Source organism: Chelmon rostratus, chromosome 2, assembly GCF_017976325.1.
Source record: "Chelmon rostratus isolate fCheRos1 chromosome 2, fCheRos1.pri, whole genome shotgun sequence".
Lineage (NCBI taxonomy): Eukaryota > Metazoa > Chordata > Actinopteri > Chaetodontiformes > Chaetodontidae > Chelmon > Chelmon rostratus.
In genome coordinates, this window is record NC_055659.1 from 15,236,461 (window position 1) to 15,248,417 (window position 11,957).

Consider the following 11,957-nt stretch of genomic DNA (forward strand, 5'->3'; position numbering starts at 1 on the left):
TATGACAGGCAACAACAAGCGGTATGTGAAGAGACGAGGTGATGGTGACGAGCAGACATAATAATGATAAAAATAGAGCATTATGTATGGATAAAAGTGGGTAAAACAGAAGATGGTTGATTAACTCTGGGGAGGGTCGACAGAAAAGATTGTTTAAAAAATAATAAAATTAGAAAGGAGGTTGAAGGATCAAAAACTCCAGAAGATGGCAACAGCTGCCTTCAAACCACCCCAGCCCAGAAGAAGACGATAGGACGTCAACAGAACTGTAGCTAACCGTGTTCACAACCGTTGACAGTTCTGAAGACTTGACTTCGGTAACGTTAAAACTGTCACAACTTGTAGTGAAGTGTCTTTGCTGGAGAAACGTTAGTTTTCCAACATTCGCAAAAAGGCTGACAGGTAGCTGTTAATACAAACCAACGAGCGTAATGTTAGCTAGTGCGAGCTAATGAAAGTACAAGGACATGTTACGTTGCCAGGTAACGTTAAGGTATTTGGTCTTAACGTTAGATTGGTTGGAGATTGTAACCAAGATGACAGTTTTCAGTTGGCTGACGTAGTTAGTCTCCACGAGCCTCCAACGTGTGTAAAGTAATGAGCGTCACCAGGGATTTAAAATTAACCTTCGGTGATAATCTGTAACGTTAGCATAGCACGTGGTGCTCGTTCAGTGTCGCTTCAGTCACCCGTGTCTACAATAACACACCACAAAATGTCATTAACACAAGAGCAAGACGCTCCCTTGTCAGACAAAGCACCAGGCTGGGTGGCGGGGATAGGTTGGGGATTTAACATGGTTCAATGGGAAAAGCACAGGTGTAAGTAATTAAATAAATGATGGCTGAATTCCATTTAGCTGCTTCAGTTTCAGGGTCCTAGTATTGTGCATGATGGCGTACTGGGAAACAAGTATCTTACAGCCCTTGTTAAAGCACTTCAAATCCATCCACACAGGTGTTTTCACTTCAGCTACCTGATTAGACATCACCTTTTAAGGTGGGACAAAATACACCTTTATCCTTTTCTTGAGTCAGATGAGCTCATGTAGTTGCGTGTGATGATCTAATCAGACAGAATAATTGAAACACCTGTGTGGGTGAACATGCCCTTTAATGTTATTAAAGGCAATATCTGAGTCAAAATTGAATCTGTAAAAGAGGACTTTACACTTCAGTATTAAAAGTATACCATCCATGGCCTGATTAACCCTCCTGTTATCCCCGCGCCAAAAATCATCTGTGGCCAATTGGCCCTCAGTTTGTTGTTTCTCAATGAAACACAGAGTATTATGGAATAATCATTGTGTGAACTTTAACACAGGGTCCCTCTAAAAGATTAGTTCTGGACCTATTTTAAGGCCTGTCAGTTGATAATATGCTTTAGTGATGCATATTCCCAAACAAATTAGTATTGATGAAATTACCACAAACTAAATGACACACAGCAGGTTTCTTAAGACAGAAAAAACAGTCTGTAAGTGAGTTTCGGGGTCTTGGTGCTGAGTATGCTGGCTCACTGTCATGTCTAACAGGGACATGTGGATAGAACAGAGCCATTATTAATGTCATAATGAACACCTGTACAGTGCTGTGCTGTGCGCCTTACATTGGGATAATTTGACTTTCCTACATAGCAAATAACATTAGAAACATTTCAAAATGGCAGCTACAGTATAGTGACTAGTCAACGCCAGCTTTTTTGATTATCTGAATCATTCCCAAACATCCTGGTGAGGAAACATTTACCCAACACTTTTCTCAGGTCTTGCTTGAACATTAACCTGTCTTACATTTGTGGTGTTACCTCTGTAGGGGTAATGCGAGCTCCTCTGCGCTGGGTGCTATGGGATGTGAAGGACACCTTGCTGAAGGTGCGTGCTTCTGTGGGAGAGCAGTACTGCAAGGAGGCTGAACGAGTGGGCTTGAACCTCAGTCCTGTGGAGGTCGAAGCTGCTTTTCAACAGGCGTATCGACATCATTCCAAAACATACCCCAACTATGGCATCTCTCAGGGCCTGGATGGACGGTCTTGGTGGATGGGAGTGGTACGGGACACCTTGTCCCGGTGCAGGGTACAGGACCCAGCCCTGCTTGACACAATAGCTCACAATCTTTATCATAACTTCTGCAATGCAGAGAACTGGGAGGTAAATGACAAAAGACACATGTCGAATAAACATACAGTGGTTAGTAGTGAATAAAACCATTTTTTCTTGTGTTATCTTACAATAATAGATCAGAAAGATGACACACTCTATAGAAAACGGTTTGAAAATCTGAAGTAAGCAAAAAATATATATATATTTGTAGAGTATGGAGAAATATTACCCCTATTCTGTTCCTAATATATTAAATTTAGAATTTCCAAAAATAAATTGATAATAATAATAAGCAGAGTGTTGTTTAATGCTGTTTGGAGCAGGCAGCCAGAGATGTAGTTATCAGAAAAGTAAACAGACTATGTTTTCCTGCATAAGGAAATCAAATCTTTACGGCTGCGTTCATCATTGTTTTCATGGGCACAGTGAATAAACAAGGCTGCACAGATGCCATGAAAAAATGACTTAACTTTTTTCAACTAATTTTCGGTTCCTGTTCACAAAAGAGAGGAAAAAATATGGGAAAAACAATGATATAATATTATATACTCAGCTTGTAAAGTGAAAATAATCCAACGATAGGTTGCGCTGGTTAGTTTATGTCCTCCTTGGGCAGAGATGTTTGACAGTGGAACATCGTCCAGCTTCTTGTGTAGAAGTGTGGACTGAATGGCCACAATAAGTAAATGGTTTTCTGAGGGCTGCCTTGACAATCCCTCAATAAAAATGTAATAAGATATAATGAAAAATGTAAACCCTAGTTTGCAAAGAAGATCGTTAGATGCAAACTTAATGCAAAATTGTTGGACTGTCATGCAAGACTTCAAATATTTTTTGTTTTCATTAATACCAGGATAACTGTCAACTCACCGCAGCTATTCATTCCAATATGTTTGCAGGCTCTTTTCCTACGTTTCTGATTAACACTACCATCTAACAAAGAAGTAATCATTACATAATGTGGTTCTGTCATATGAAACATCTAGAAAAACTGTTGACTTCCTTTGCAGCATAATCCATCTGTCCAGTGTCCATTCATATGCTCCATGTGGACAGAAAACTTTCCCAACAAAATATTAACAGCTGGATTATAAAAACTGAAAATGTGCTGAGAAGTCTGGATAACTATGGAATTTTGAAATGGAAAATGTGTAGGAAGAATTAATGGTTGCTTTTCATATAAATGTTTACAATTGTGGAAAACATCGCACCGAAAACGTTGACTTAAAATTGTATTCTCTCTCTTGGTTTTAGGTTTTTCCAGACTCTCAGAAGGCCCTGGAGAGTTGCTCGTCTTTAGGGCTGAAGCTAGGTGTGGTATCAAACTTTGATAGCCGCCTAGAAGAGATTTTACGTGTTTGTGGCCTGCTGTCTCACTTCAGCTTTTTAATAACATCAGAGGAAGTGGGCGTAGCGAAGCCAAGTCCAGCCATCTTTGATCAGGCACTGCAGAAATGTGGTGTAGCAGCTGCTAGTGTAGCTCATATTGGGGACCACTATGTGAAGGATTACCTCACCTCTCGGTCTGTGGGCATTCACGGGTTCCTGTTAGACAGACACAGCAAGCACATCCAACCCGATGTTCCTCGAGAGCATCGACTCAGCTCCCTGGAGGAGCTGCCATCACTGCTTCTGCAGCACATGGGTTAATGCCAAATGGTCATGGGCTCAAGTACAAAGCCACTGCAGCCTAGCTGTGGTTCAGCAAAGGAACCCTTATACAGAGGTGATAGTGGAGAGGTAAGAGGAAATGATTGGAGAGAGATGGGGAAAGATATGCAGCATGTCTCCCTGCTTCATTGTCAGGGTCCTCGTGTTGTGCATGCTGGCCCACTGTCACACTGCCATGGCTTACTGGGACACGTGAATTGAACAGAGCCATCGTTAATGTTATAAGTAGCCCCTGTTCTTGGACCATGGCCAGACGTGGATGTTGCAAATGTTGAACCACCAGCTTACTAAACGCCCCAGGACCTTCCTTTAATTTGTCACCCATTTGTACTAATCTAGCCTTCTATAACTGACAGCTGGTGCAGATGAGGGCTCTCTGACTGAAGACTTGTCCACAGTAAAAACGTTTTGTTCTCAACTAATGGCTCAGTTCTTTTGTGTTAGAGGTGCAGAGACCACTACTCACTTATATTTTTACCTAAGAGCATTGGTCTACTGAATTTCTTAAAGGGGAGATATTAAACCAATAACTTTAATGATAGGATCAGTCTTGAAAGAATACAAGTCCATATGTGAACTGAGTTTTTGGCTGCTGCCATTGTTCCTCCTATCGATACCGGCCCTGAAAAGATCCCTTCCTAATGTGGTTAAAATGTAAGTTTGCAGCTGCTCTCAGGTCAGCCACCTGTTCAAAATGGCATCCCTTTTCATGTGATTTGGGCGAACTGACTCTTTAAGTGAGGTGCCGCTCTTCCATCATTCCTAATGATTTGTTTCAGTGCTCAGCAGTGAGGAGAACAAGCAGGCTTGCTTAACCCTAATACCTTTGTAAATACTCTTATTTCAAACCATCTGGTCAGAGGCAGATACTGGAAATGTTGGGCTGAGGATCAAAAGGCCCAGAAGAGGAAGAGGAGGGGAGGGAGGGGGACCAGAATGGCATTGCAATTCAAAGCGGAGCTTCAGCCTCTTATGGAAAAGAGGGATTGACGCTTGTCCAAATCAGATTTAAAGAGTTCAGGAGAAGTTCCTAACGCTGACAGCGCACAGTTTTCCACGTTCTGCCACGGGACGTGAATGAACAGACAGTCTTTAAAGGCTTGATTTCCCTCTTCTTTGCCTTGTTTTTCGTTTTTTGTGTGCCCCCTCGCACTTCTTCGTATGTTTAAAGCCTGTTGTGCATCTTTAGGGAAGCGCCCACGAGAGCTGCTTAATTCAAAGCTGGTTTAGTGGCTCAGCCAGACGGCTCTAAAGGGCTCCACAGAAATCCAATTGCAGACATAATGGGATTGCAAAACAAAACGGAGCTCCTCATGCGGAGAGCGAAAGGGAAGAGGAGAGGAGACATGTCAACCCGATGGCATACAATGGAAATTAAGAAGATGTATGTACGTGTGTGGATGTATGCGGCGCAGCCTTGCACATTGAACATGAATGGCTTTACATTCTGTTATCTCCAAAACAATAAATGAAAAACTCAATGGCGACATAGAAGAGGGCTGAAACATTTCCTTCAGCTATAAAAGCACTCAGGAGTTCAGCTCTTTGTTCAACTGTGCCTGAGGTTCAGGGTTCCATGTTGGCATTTCTGCAGCTTGAAACATTCAGTGGAAGAGAAAAATAGAAAAGCAGAAAATCGGGGTATTTGAAGAGAGAGAGAAAGAAAAAAAAAAGGTCAGTTTCATAGGTGAAAAGAAGGTCACGCGATGACTCCAGTAATTAATAAAGCGCATGAATAGAAAAAATATGTGCACACACGCTTGTATATTTTTTAATTCATTTCATTGGAAAACAAATGCTGATAATAGAGGCTTTCCAGCCGTGACAACATACATCTGACAAAGTAAACGGTTAACGCATGAGAAGATCACCCTTCCGGATGACTTCGGTATTGACACCTTACATACACGTTGAACAACTCTGCATGTTTTTTGATATTTACACATGAAAAGCTGCTGCAGTGACAGAACATCAACACATCTTCTAAATGTAAATATCACACATTGTAAACAGAGACAACCAAATCATCCCATCAGAGTCTTTTGGCATGTAAATACCATCACATTCATTTTGTGGTGGAAGTAGTTTTTTTTTTTGTTTTTTTTTTGCCTTTATCACACAAAGCATACACAGTTTATACCCGAGTCATTTTCTAATCATCACTTTGTATTTCTTCACCAATTATCAGTCCATTTTTAAAGAAAATCTTAAATATTTTTTTTTAATTAACCTTCGGAGGCTTTTCTCTCTTTAAAAGTATTTCAATTCAAAGCACAGGCAACGCTATAACACACCAGTGTTTTTGTGTCTGTAAAAATGCAAGCTGTGATTTAAGTGCATGGTGGACCTCTACAATGTGCGTATTTGGCATCTCTCATTATGTGGACACTCCTCTCCAAGTGACTCCGCTGTACAGTAAGTGCGGTGTGTTTTTATGAACAGAAAAGTGCATGTGGCCTCCCAGGGCGTGCACGTGTCGCTACAGTTATAGCTTGCAGATCGAAAGCCTCCCATGCTTGGACGTGTTCCAGTACAGCTCAGGAATGAAGAATAAAACAGAAATATTTCAGCCTCAGTCGCAACACTGGAGTCAAATGACTTGAAAAAAATACCTGGATGTTTTTTTTTTTTTTTTTTTTCCTCAAAACCGTGTCAGAGCAATTTTAAGTTGCAAACTTTGTGTATTATTACAGTTTACAATTTCAATCCAGTCCAGGGTTTTTAATCCATTAGCAGTCAGTCCATTTAGCAATTCCTACTCCTGTCAGGTAAAGTGAGTTACTTCATTAAAAACAGACACTGAAACTTCTTTAAAGCATCAGTTTTGCCCCACCAAAAGATCTTTAAAATGTCCTCTGTGCTTGTAGAGTTTGATGAAAAGTGCGCAACATTATTAAAAGACAAAAATAGGAATTGGGGTCTTCTGACTTGAGTAAATGAATTATTACTGTCCTGCAGCCCAAAATAAACACTGTTCCTAATCAGCATCCCCCCTGGATGATAAATGGCCTTGCACATCATGTCCCATGTCCTCTAGGCCAGCCATAAAGAGTGATCAGTGCACACAGAGCTCTTCCCATGTAGGATTTGGCAGCAGCTTCATCCTCAGAGCTTCAAACATACTGCTGTAGTTCAGTGGGTATTTAAGTAAACACGTTTCCTACGGTGCTGCAGGTCAAAAGTCCCAGTCAGTGGAGGGGGGAAATGCCACGGAACATTTAACCTCCCAGATCAAGCAGGCATACCTCAGCCACGTTTAAGATAATGCTTCTTCGCCTCAGGCCGGGGCGTGCCTGATCAGAACATGTGAATGCCACTTTGGATGCGATCCTGAGGGTTTGTAGGCCGGACAAGATGAGGAGAACCGAACACGCCGCGATGCAAACAGCGCGTGTTCCAGCAAGACGTCCCCTCAAACCACTGAAAGGGAAAAAATAAACACACAAAGTTTAGTTTTGTCCGGTGAGGATCACAAGATCTTTTAAGGATAGGGCTGATGATATTCTATAATTCAATTACTGTCAACAAATCCCATTTGAAGACTGACAACAAACAATAATAAACAAAGTACTGTGAAGATCTATCTTATTCCTCTGTGCCATAGAGCTCTGTGAGCCACACTGTTGCACTGACATTCCTTCATTACCACAGACACACGTTGCAGGTTATTTTAAGTCATTCCCACATAAACAGTCCTGCTGCTGGATGTACCCACTAGTGCAACAAATGTGGATTACTCCGCAGCTGAAAATAGTCCCCAACGCTAACATTTGCTAAAAACTACAGTGCCCAGCTTCCTGTATTTGTGATCTGTTTGTGAATAATCTTTCTGATACAAGAAATAAATATAAGCACCGCTCTCAGAAGGATAGCAGGGCGCTCCATGCTTCTCTGGGACGTAGTGATGTGCATGTCTCCGCCTGCGACAGTCCTGCCTCCACCAGCAACTGCACAAGAAAAGACGCAAGTACTGAAAAATCCTGCAACACGATTGTCATCCTAAACACTGCATAGTTTATCAGCAACGATCCCAATGAACCATGTGTAGGATGCCATGCATATTACTTACTGTAACAGTGTACACAGCACCATGATGAGGACAGACCCGATCACACACAACACCAGCACTGTGGCAACGGTCTGTTGTCTGTGATTGGTTGCTACAACAGCGAGCAGGTCTGCATGCTCACACCTCACCCCGATGAAGCCCGGATAACACCTGCAACAGGGACGGACAATCAAATCAAGATTATGGGCAAAAAAAAGGGCAGTAATTGGATTTTATAAGGAGCTGAGATCTCAGTACTTGCAGCAGATTGGAGCCCTTATAGTGGTTTGTAATATCAAATATGTCTATATTCTTTCTAATATCAGTCTGATAATGTTGAAGAAATATAACTGCTACAATTTAAGAGATCGCTTTTCGAATAAACTCATAAACTAAAAATAAACAGACATACAGTCCAGTGAAGAACCAAGGGGTCGTCTGATTATACTGAAGACTGAAGACCGTAAAATCATTGAAGGTACTGAGTCTCTTGAACCTATTAAAACATAAATGCGATGCCATACAGCTCATGTCTCCTGCACGCAAGAATAATTTTGGACATGAAACTGACTTGTGAAATGTGATCTCTATGTGAATTTGTTCCCTCTCTTATCTACAGCTACTCCAGAGACCACAGTCAGCCCAATTTTCAGCAATCTTGCACGAGTTACAGCACCAAATAGCTTTAGATCTTAAGATTTCACTAACGTCCCCTTTGAAAGATGGCAGCATTTAGCCAAATTACTGTATCATTAAACTGTCAGCTGTGATGTCTGAAAGTAAGCAACAGTCGACCCAACAATGTCGGCATTTTATATTTAAGAGAGCGGCGACTTACACACATGCATGCGTCTCCTCTAATATCAGGAAGCGACACGTGCCGTGGAAGCAGAAGTGGCGGTGTGAGTCTGGACAGTCGTCAAAATGAGACCGAACGGCCGCCGCCACAAACTCTGTAAGGTGGTAAGACAAGATATTTTTGACAGTGAGAGACGCGTGCGGGGTTCTGAAAGTTTTGGATAATGTTTCTGCTTTTTTCTCGGACCATGAATCACTAACGTTTCCCACTAAAACCAATGCAAATTAAATGATTTTAGTTAGGTGGCCAGTAGGGAACAGAAGGAAGCATCTCCTGATATTTAGGTGGGTTACTTGAAATGACAATAAGAACTCTACACCCTTCGCCCTTCTTTAGGACATGAATTCTGCCCTAAATTACAATATCAAATATAATCCAAGTGCATGCAGTCAGAATATACACCATGACACAGGTGAATATCAGAAATCTAAAAATAGCCTAAGCCTGCAGAGACCTGAAACAACAGCATGTACTAAATCCTAAAGCTGACACCCACGCCACAAACGGCAGACTGAGACCTTTTGTTACCAGTTGCGTGCGGATTTGTAGTGGCTTACATCTCTCACTGTACCTGGGAGGGACAATTAGAGTCAAGAAAAGTCCCAGTGAGACGCTGCAAACAAAAACCTCTGTCCATCAACCCAAATTGCAACTCGGGAGAGACACGTCCCTGCGGGAACCCTAAAGCTTTTCAGTCAGGACAAAAATATTGGAGGAAATGTACACCGAAGACAAAAACGGGACATTTCTCACACATAAGCTGTACAGTCAGACAAATTCCTACATAACTGACTCATACAAAAGTCAGTGTTCCCCGAGCAGCCGAAACAGATGCACAGTGTGACATTCAGGGTGGGAAGGAGGAAGAACATCCAGACAGATAGCTGCATTACAGCCTTCGTCACACACTCCATTCCAACGGTAAATGGGCTTTTGGATTGCAGCCTACATGTATTGTCTCCTTCTTTCAGACTCTGTGAAAGCCCTCCGTTGTCCCTGAGGCATCTGCCTACCAACCCCTCTCTCGTTCCATGTGATTTTTGGCAGTCCAACGAGAGCAACATTGAGACAGAAACCACCCTTTAGGACATGTAAGGTGATTTTCAGATCATTCAATACTGTAGGTGCAGCTTGTTTTTTTTGTAAAATGGTGGAATACACTGCTCATATGTGCTGCTCATGATCTTGAATTTACTGGAATTGTTTGCCTCCACTCACGCTAAGAGGATCAATTATCAGAGAGCGCCTCACTGTCTGCATGCATTGATGCACTGCAGCTCAATGGGAGGCTTTTCAGTGTTGAGAACTGTGGCCTTTGATGCAACGCTGCAGTGAGAGTGGATCAAGGGCTGCTATGATCACAACTGGCACAATATATATGAACTACAGTCAATTTCCTGCTAGAAATGGCTCAACAATGAGCTTGAACCTTCACCTGCATCTAGACAAGGGATGACTATGCTTCAGCTTACTTTTGACTGGAGGGATGTTGGTTGTAGTAGTTGCAATAGTTGTGGTCGTTGCTGCAGAGCTGCTTGTTGAGGTGTTTGGAGCAGCAGTGGAGGTTGTATGGATGGGAATGCTCGCTTCAGTAGCTGCTGAATTGCTCAGCCCTGCTCCTAATGTGAAAAGGGAGCCTGCAGAGGGGAAAATAAACCGCTGTTAACACATGATCTGGTCCTGATGTGAGAAAATATAGAAGTAACAGCAAAAAAATGGCTGCTGTGGAAGCAGTGAGAGTGGATCCAGGTCTTGAGGACATTTGGCACACGAAATACAGTTTTTCTTTTCTGGAGACGGCTCGACAATGAGCCCACACCGTCTCTTGCATCTTCACATGGCATGGCTGTGCTGAGACTTACTTTTAACTGGAGGGATGTTTGTTGTAGTAGGCGCAACGGTTGCGGCCGTGGTGCTTCTGCTGCGGGTGGTTGCAGAGCTGCTTGTCGAGGCGTTCGGAGCAGCGGTGGAGTTTGTGTCGATGGAAATGCTGGCTTCAATGATGGTTGAATTGCTCGGCCCTGCTCCAAATGTAAAGAGGGAACCTGGAGGGAGGAAAACAAAATGCTGTTAACACATGATCTGGGCCTGATGTGGAAAAAATATAGAAAAAACAATAAATCCCTGCAGGAATATGATAACAAAAATACCAAAAAGTTCACTGTAAACTCACCATTGAGTACCACAGACATACTAAAAGTACCTATAGGAATATAAAAAATATATATTACTGTATTGTGATGTTTTCCCCCCCAAAGGAAAACCAGGTGTCACATATCCTACTATATGATGAACAACCTTAGCCACAGAATTTTGCCCTGTACAGCTATGATCATGTGACTCGGTCTTCAATGTGATATCGATGCTTCATTGAGTAACTGGTGCTCAACAATAGTAACAGGGTCAAGCATCCACTAAAAGGATGAGACCAAAGCACTATAAATACAGCAGGTCTGAGTGAAGACACGCAATCACAGCTAGAGACTGAAAAACAGCTTATAAACACAGGGAAAAATGACAGAAAAATTTGTTCACTTTTTTCTCATCATGAAAATGTGTAATATAGAAATACATCAAAACAAACACAGTTGCTTTGGTTTACCATCAAGCACAGTAAAGTCAATACAGCCAGTAAAATGAACCACAGATAAAACAAATTTACATAACAGTCTTGTGCTGATTCTCACTGCAGATCATAAAAAGATCCACAATTAACATCAAATAATAGAATCAGTAGAGGTTAATGCTGTCACCTTGACTCATTCATCTCCACGTTTCACATAAAAAAAGTCATAATGAGACATGGACACAACTAAAACGCTCATTTCCCCGCTGAATCAGCTACTCACCGCTTATGAGGAAAATTGTGTCCCAGAAAATCCGCGTCATCGTGTCGACTTGTGGTCTAAACTTCGGTCAGTTGATGGGCAGCTTCGCTGAAACGCGGCCGTGTGTTGAGAAACCACATTTAGTCGTTAGTGTTGCAGCACAGACCATCAGCACAGCAGACGTTCAGCCCCGTGATCACAGACCTGCAGACCGCTTTCAGACACACTCATCTGATCAGCTGGCGCTCCACATGTGGTCCGAGAAAAGTCACCAGAGTTTTCTCTCTCTCTCTCTCTCTCTCTCTCTCTCTCTGTCTCTCTCTCTCTCTCTGTGTGTGTGTGTGTGTGTGTTTTTTTTCAGTCAAACGCAGGAAGAGTCAGCGGCGGGATGCCCGAGCGTTTAACTTCACTGCGTCCAATTGAGGAAACTCGTGTAATCCTGTCAGTGGC

At 42.3% G+C, this 11,957-nt stretch overlaps 2 protein-coding genes across 4 annotated transcripts; one reads left to right on the top strand and one right to left on the bottom strand.

Annotated features, from left to right (window-relative positions):
* The first annotated feature begins 62 nt into the window (after positions 1-62).
* hdhd3 (haloacid dehalogenase-like hydrolase domain containing 3) lies at positions 63-4,583 on the top strand. 3 transcript variants are annotated; one of them, XM_041959698.1, is made up of 3 exons: positions 63-317; positions 1,815-2,149; positions 3,356-4,583. In XM_041959698.1, exons 2-3 carry the CDS (start codon positions 1,820-1,822, stop codon positions 3,749-3,751), a joined length of 726 nt encoding a protein of 241 aa, XP_041815632.1. In that variant the 5' UTR covers positions 63-317; positions 1,815-1,819; the 3' UTR covers positions 3,752-4,583. The 3 variants fall into 3 exon arrangements, with proteins under 3 accessions (XP_041815632.1, XP_041815642.1, XP_041815623.1); XM_041959708.1 differs by having other exon boundaries at positions 309-402; XM_041959689.1 differs by lacking the exon at positions 63-317 and adding an exon at positions 391-482.
* Positions 4,584-5,578: 995 nt separating this feature from the next.
* On the bottom strand, positions 5,579-11,593 carry tgfa (transforming growth factor, alpha). Its single transcript, XM_041960722.1, has 7 exons — positions 11,529-11,593; positions 10,542-10,724; positions 10,152-10,316; positions 8,659-8,773; positions 7,842-7,991; positions 7,628-7,719; positions 5,579-7,192 (listed from the first exon to the last, which is right to left on the bottom strand). Exons 1-7 carry the CDS (start codon positions 11,566-11,568, stop codon positions 7,185-7,187), a joined length of 753 nt encoding a protein of 250 aa, XP_041816656.1. The 5' UTR covers positions 11,569-11,593; the 3' UTR covers positions 5,579-7,184.
* Positions 11,594-11,957: the final 364 nt, after the last annotated feature.

Coding starts and splice junctions, on each gene's coding strand:
- tgfa (XM_041960722.1), bottom strand. CDS start 11,568: ATGACGCGGATTTTCTGGGACACAATTTTCCTCATAAGCG. Junction 10,317..10,541: donor AAACATCCCTCCAGTTAAAA/GTAAGTCTCAGC, acceptor TCCCCTCTGCAG/GCTCCCTTTTCACATTAGGA. Junction 7,720..7,841: donor GTGCTGTGTACACTGTTACA/GTAAGTAATATG, acceptor TTTCTTGTGCAG/TTGCTGGTGGAGGCAGGACT.
- hdhd3 (XM_041959689.1), top strand. CDS start 452: ATGAAAGTACAAGGACATGTTACGTTGCCAG. Junction 483..1,814: donor AGGACATGTTACGTTGCCAG/GTAACGTTAAGG, acceptor TTACCTCTGTAG/GGGTAATGCGAGCTCCTCTG. Junction 2,150..3,355: donor GCAATGCAGAGAACTGGGAG/GTAAATGACAAA, acceptor TCTTGGTTTTAG/GTTTTTCCAGACTCTCAGAA.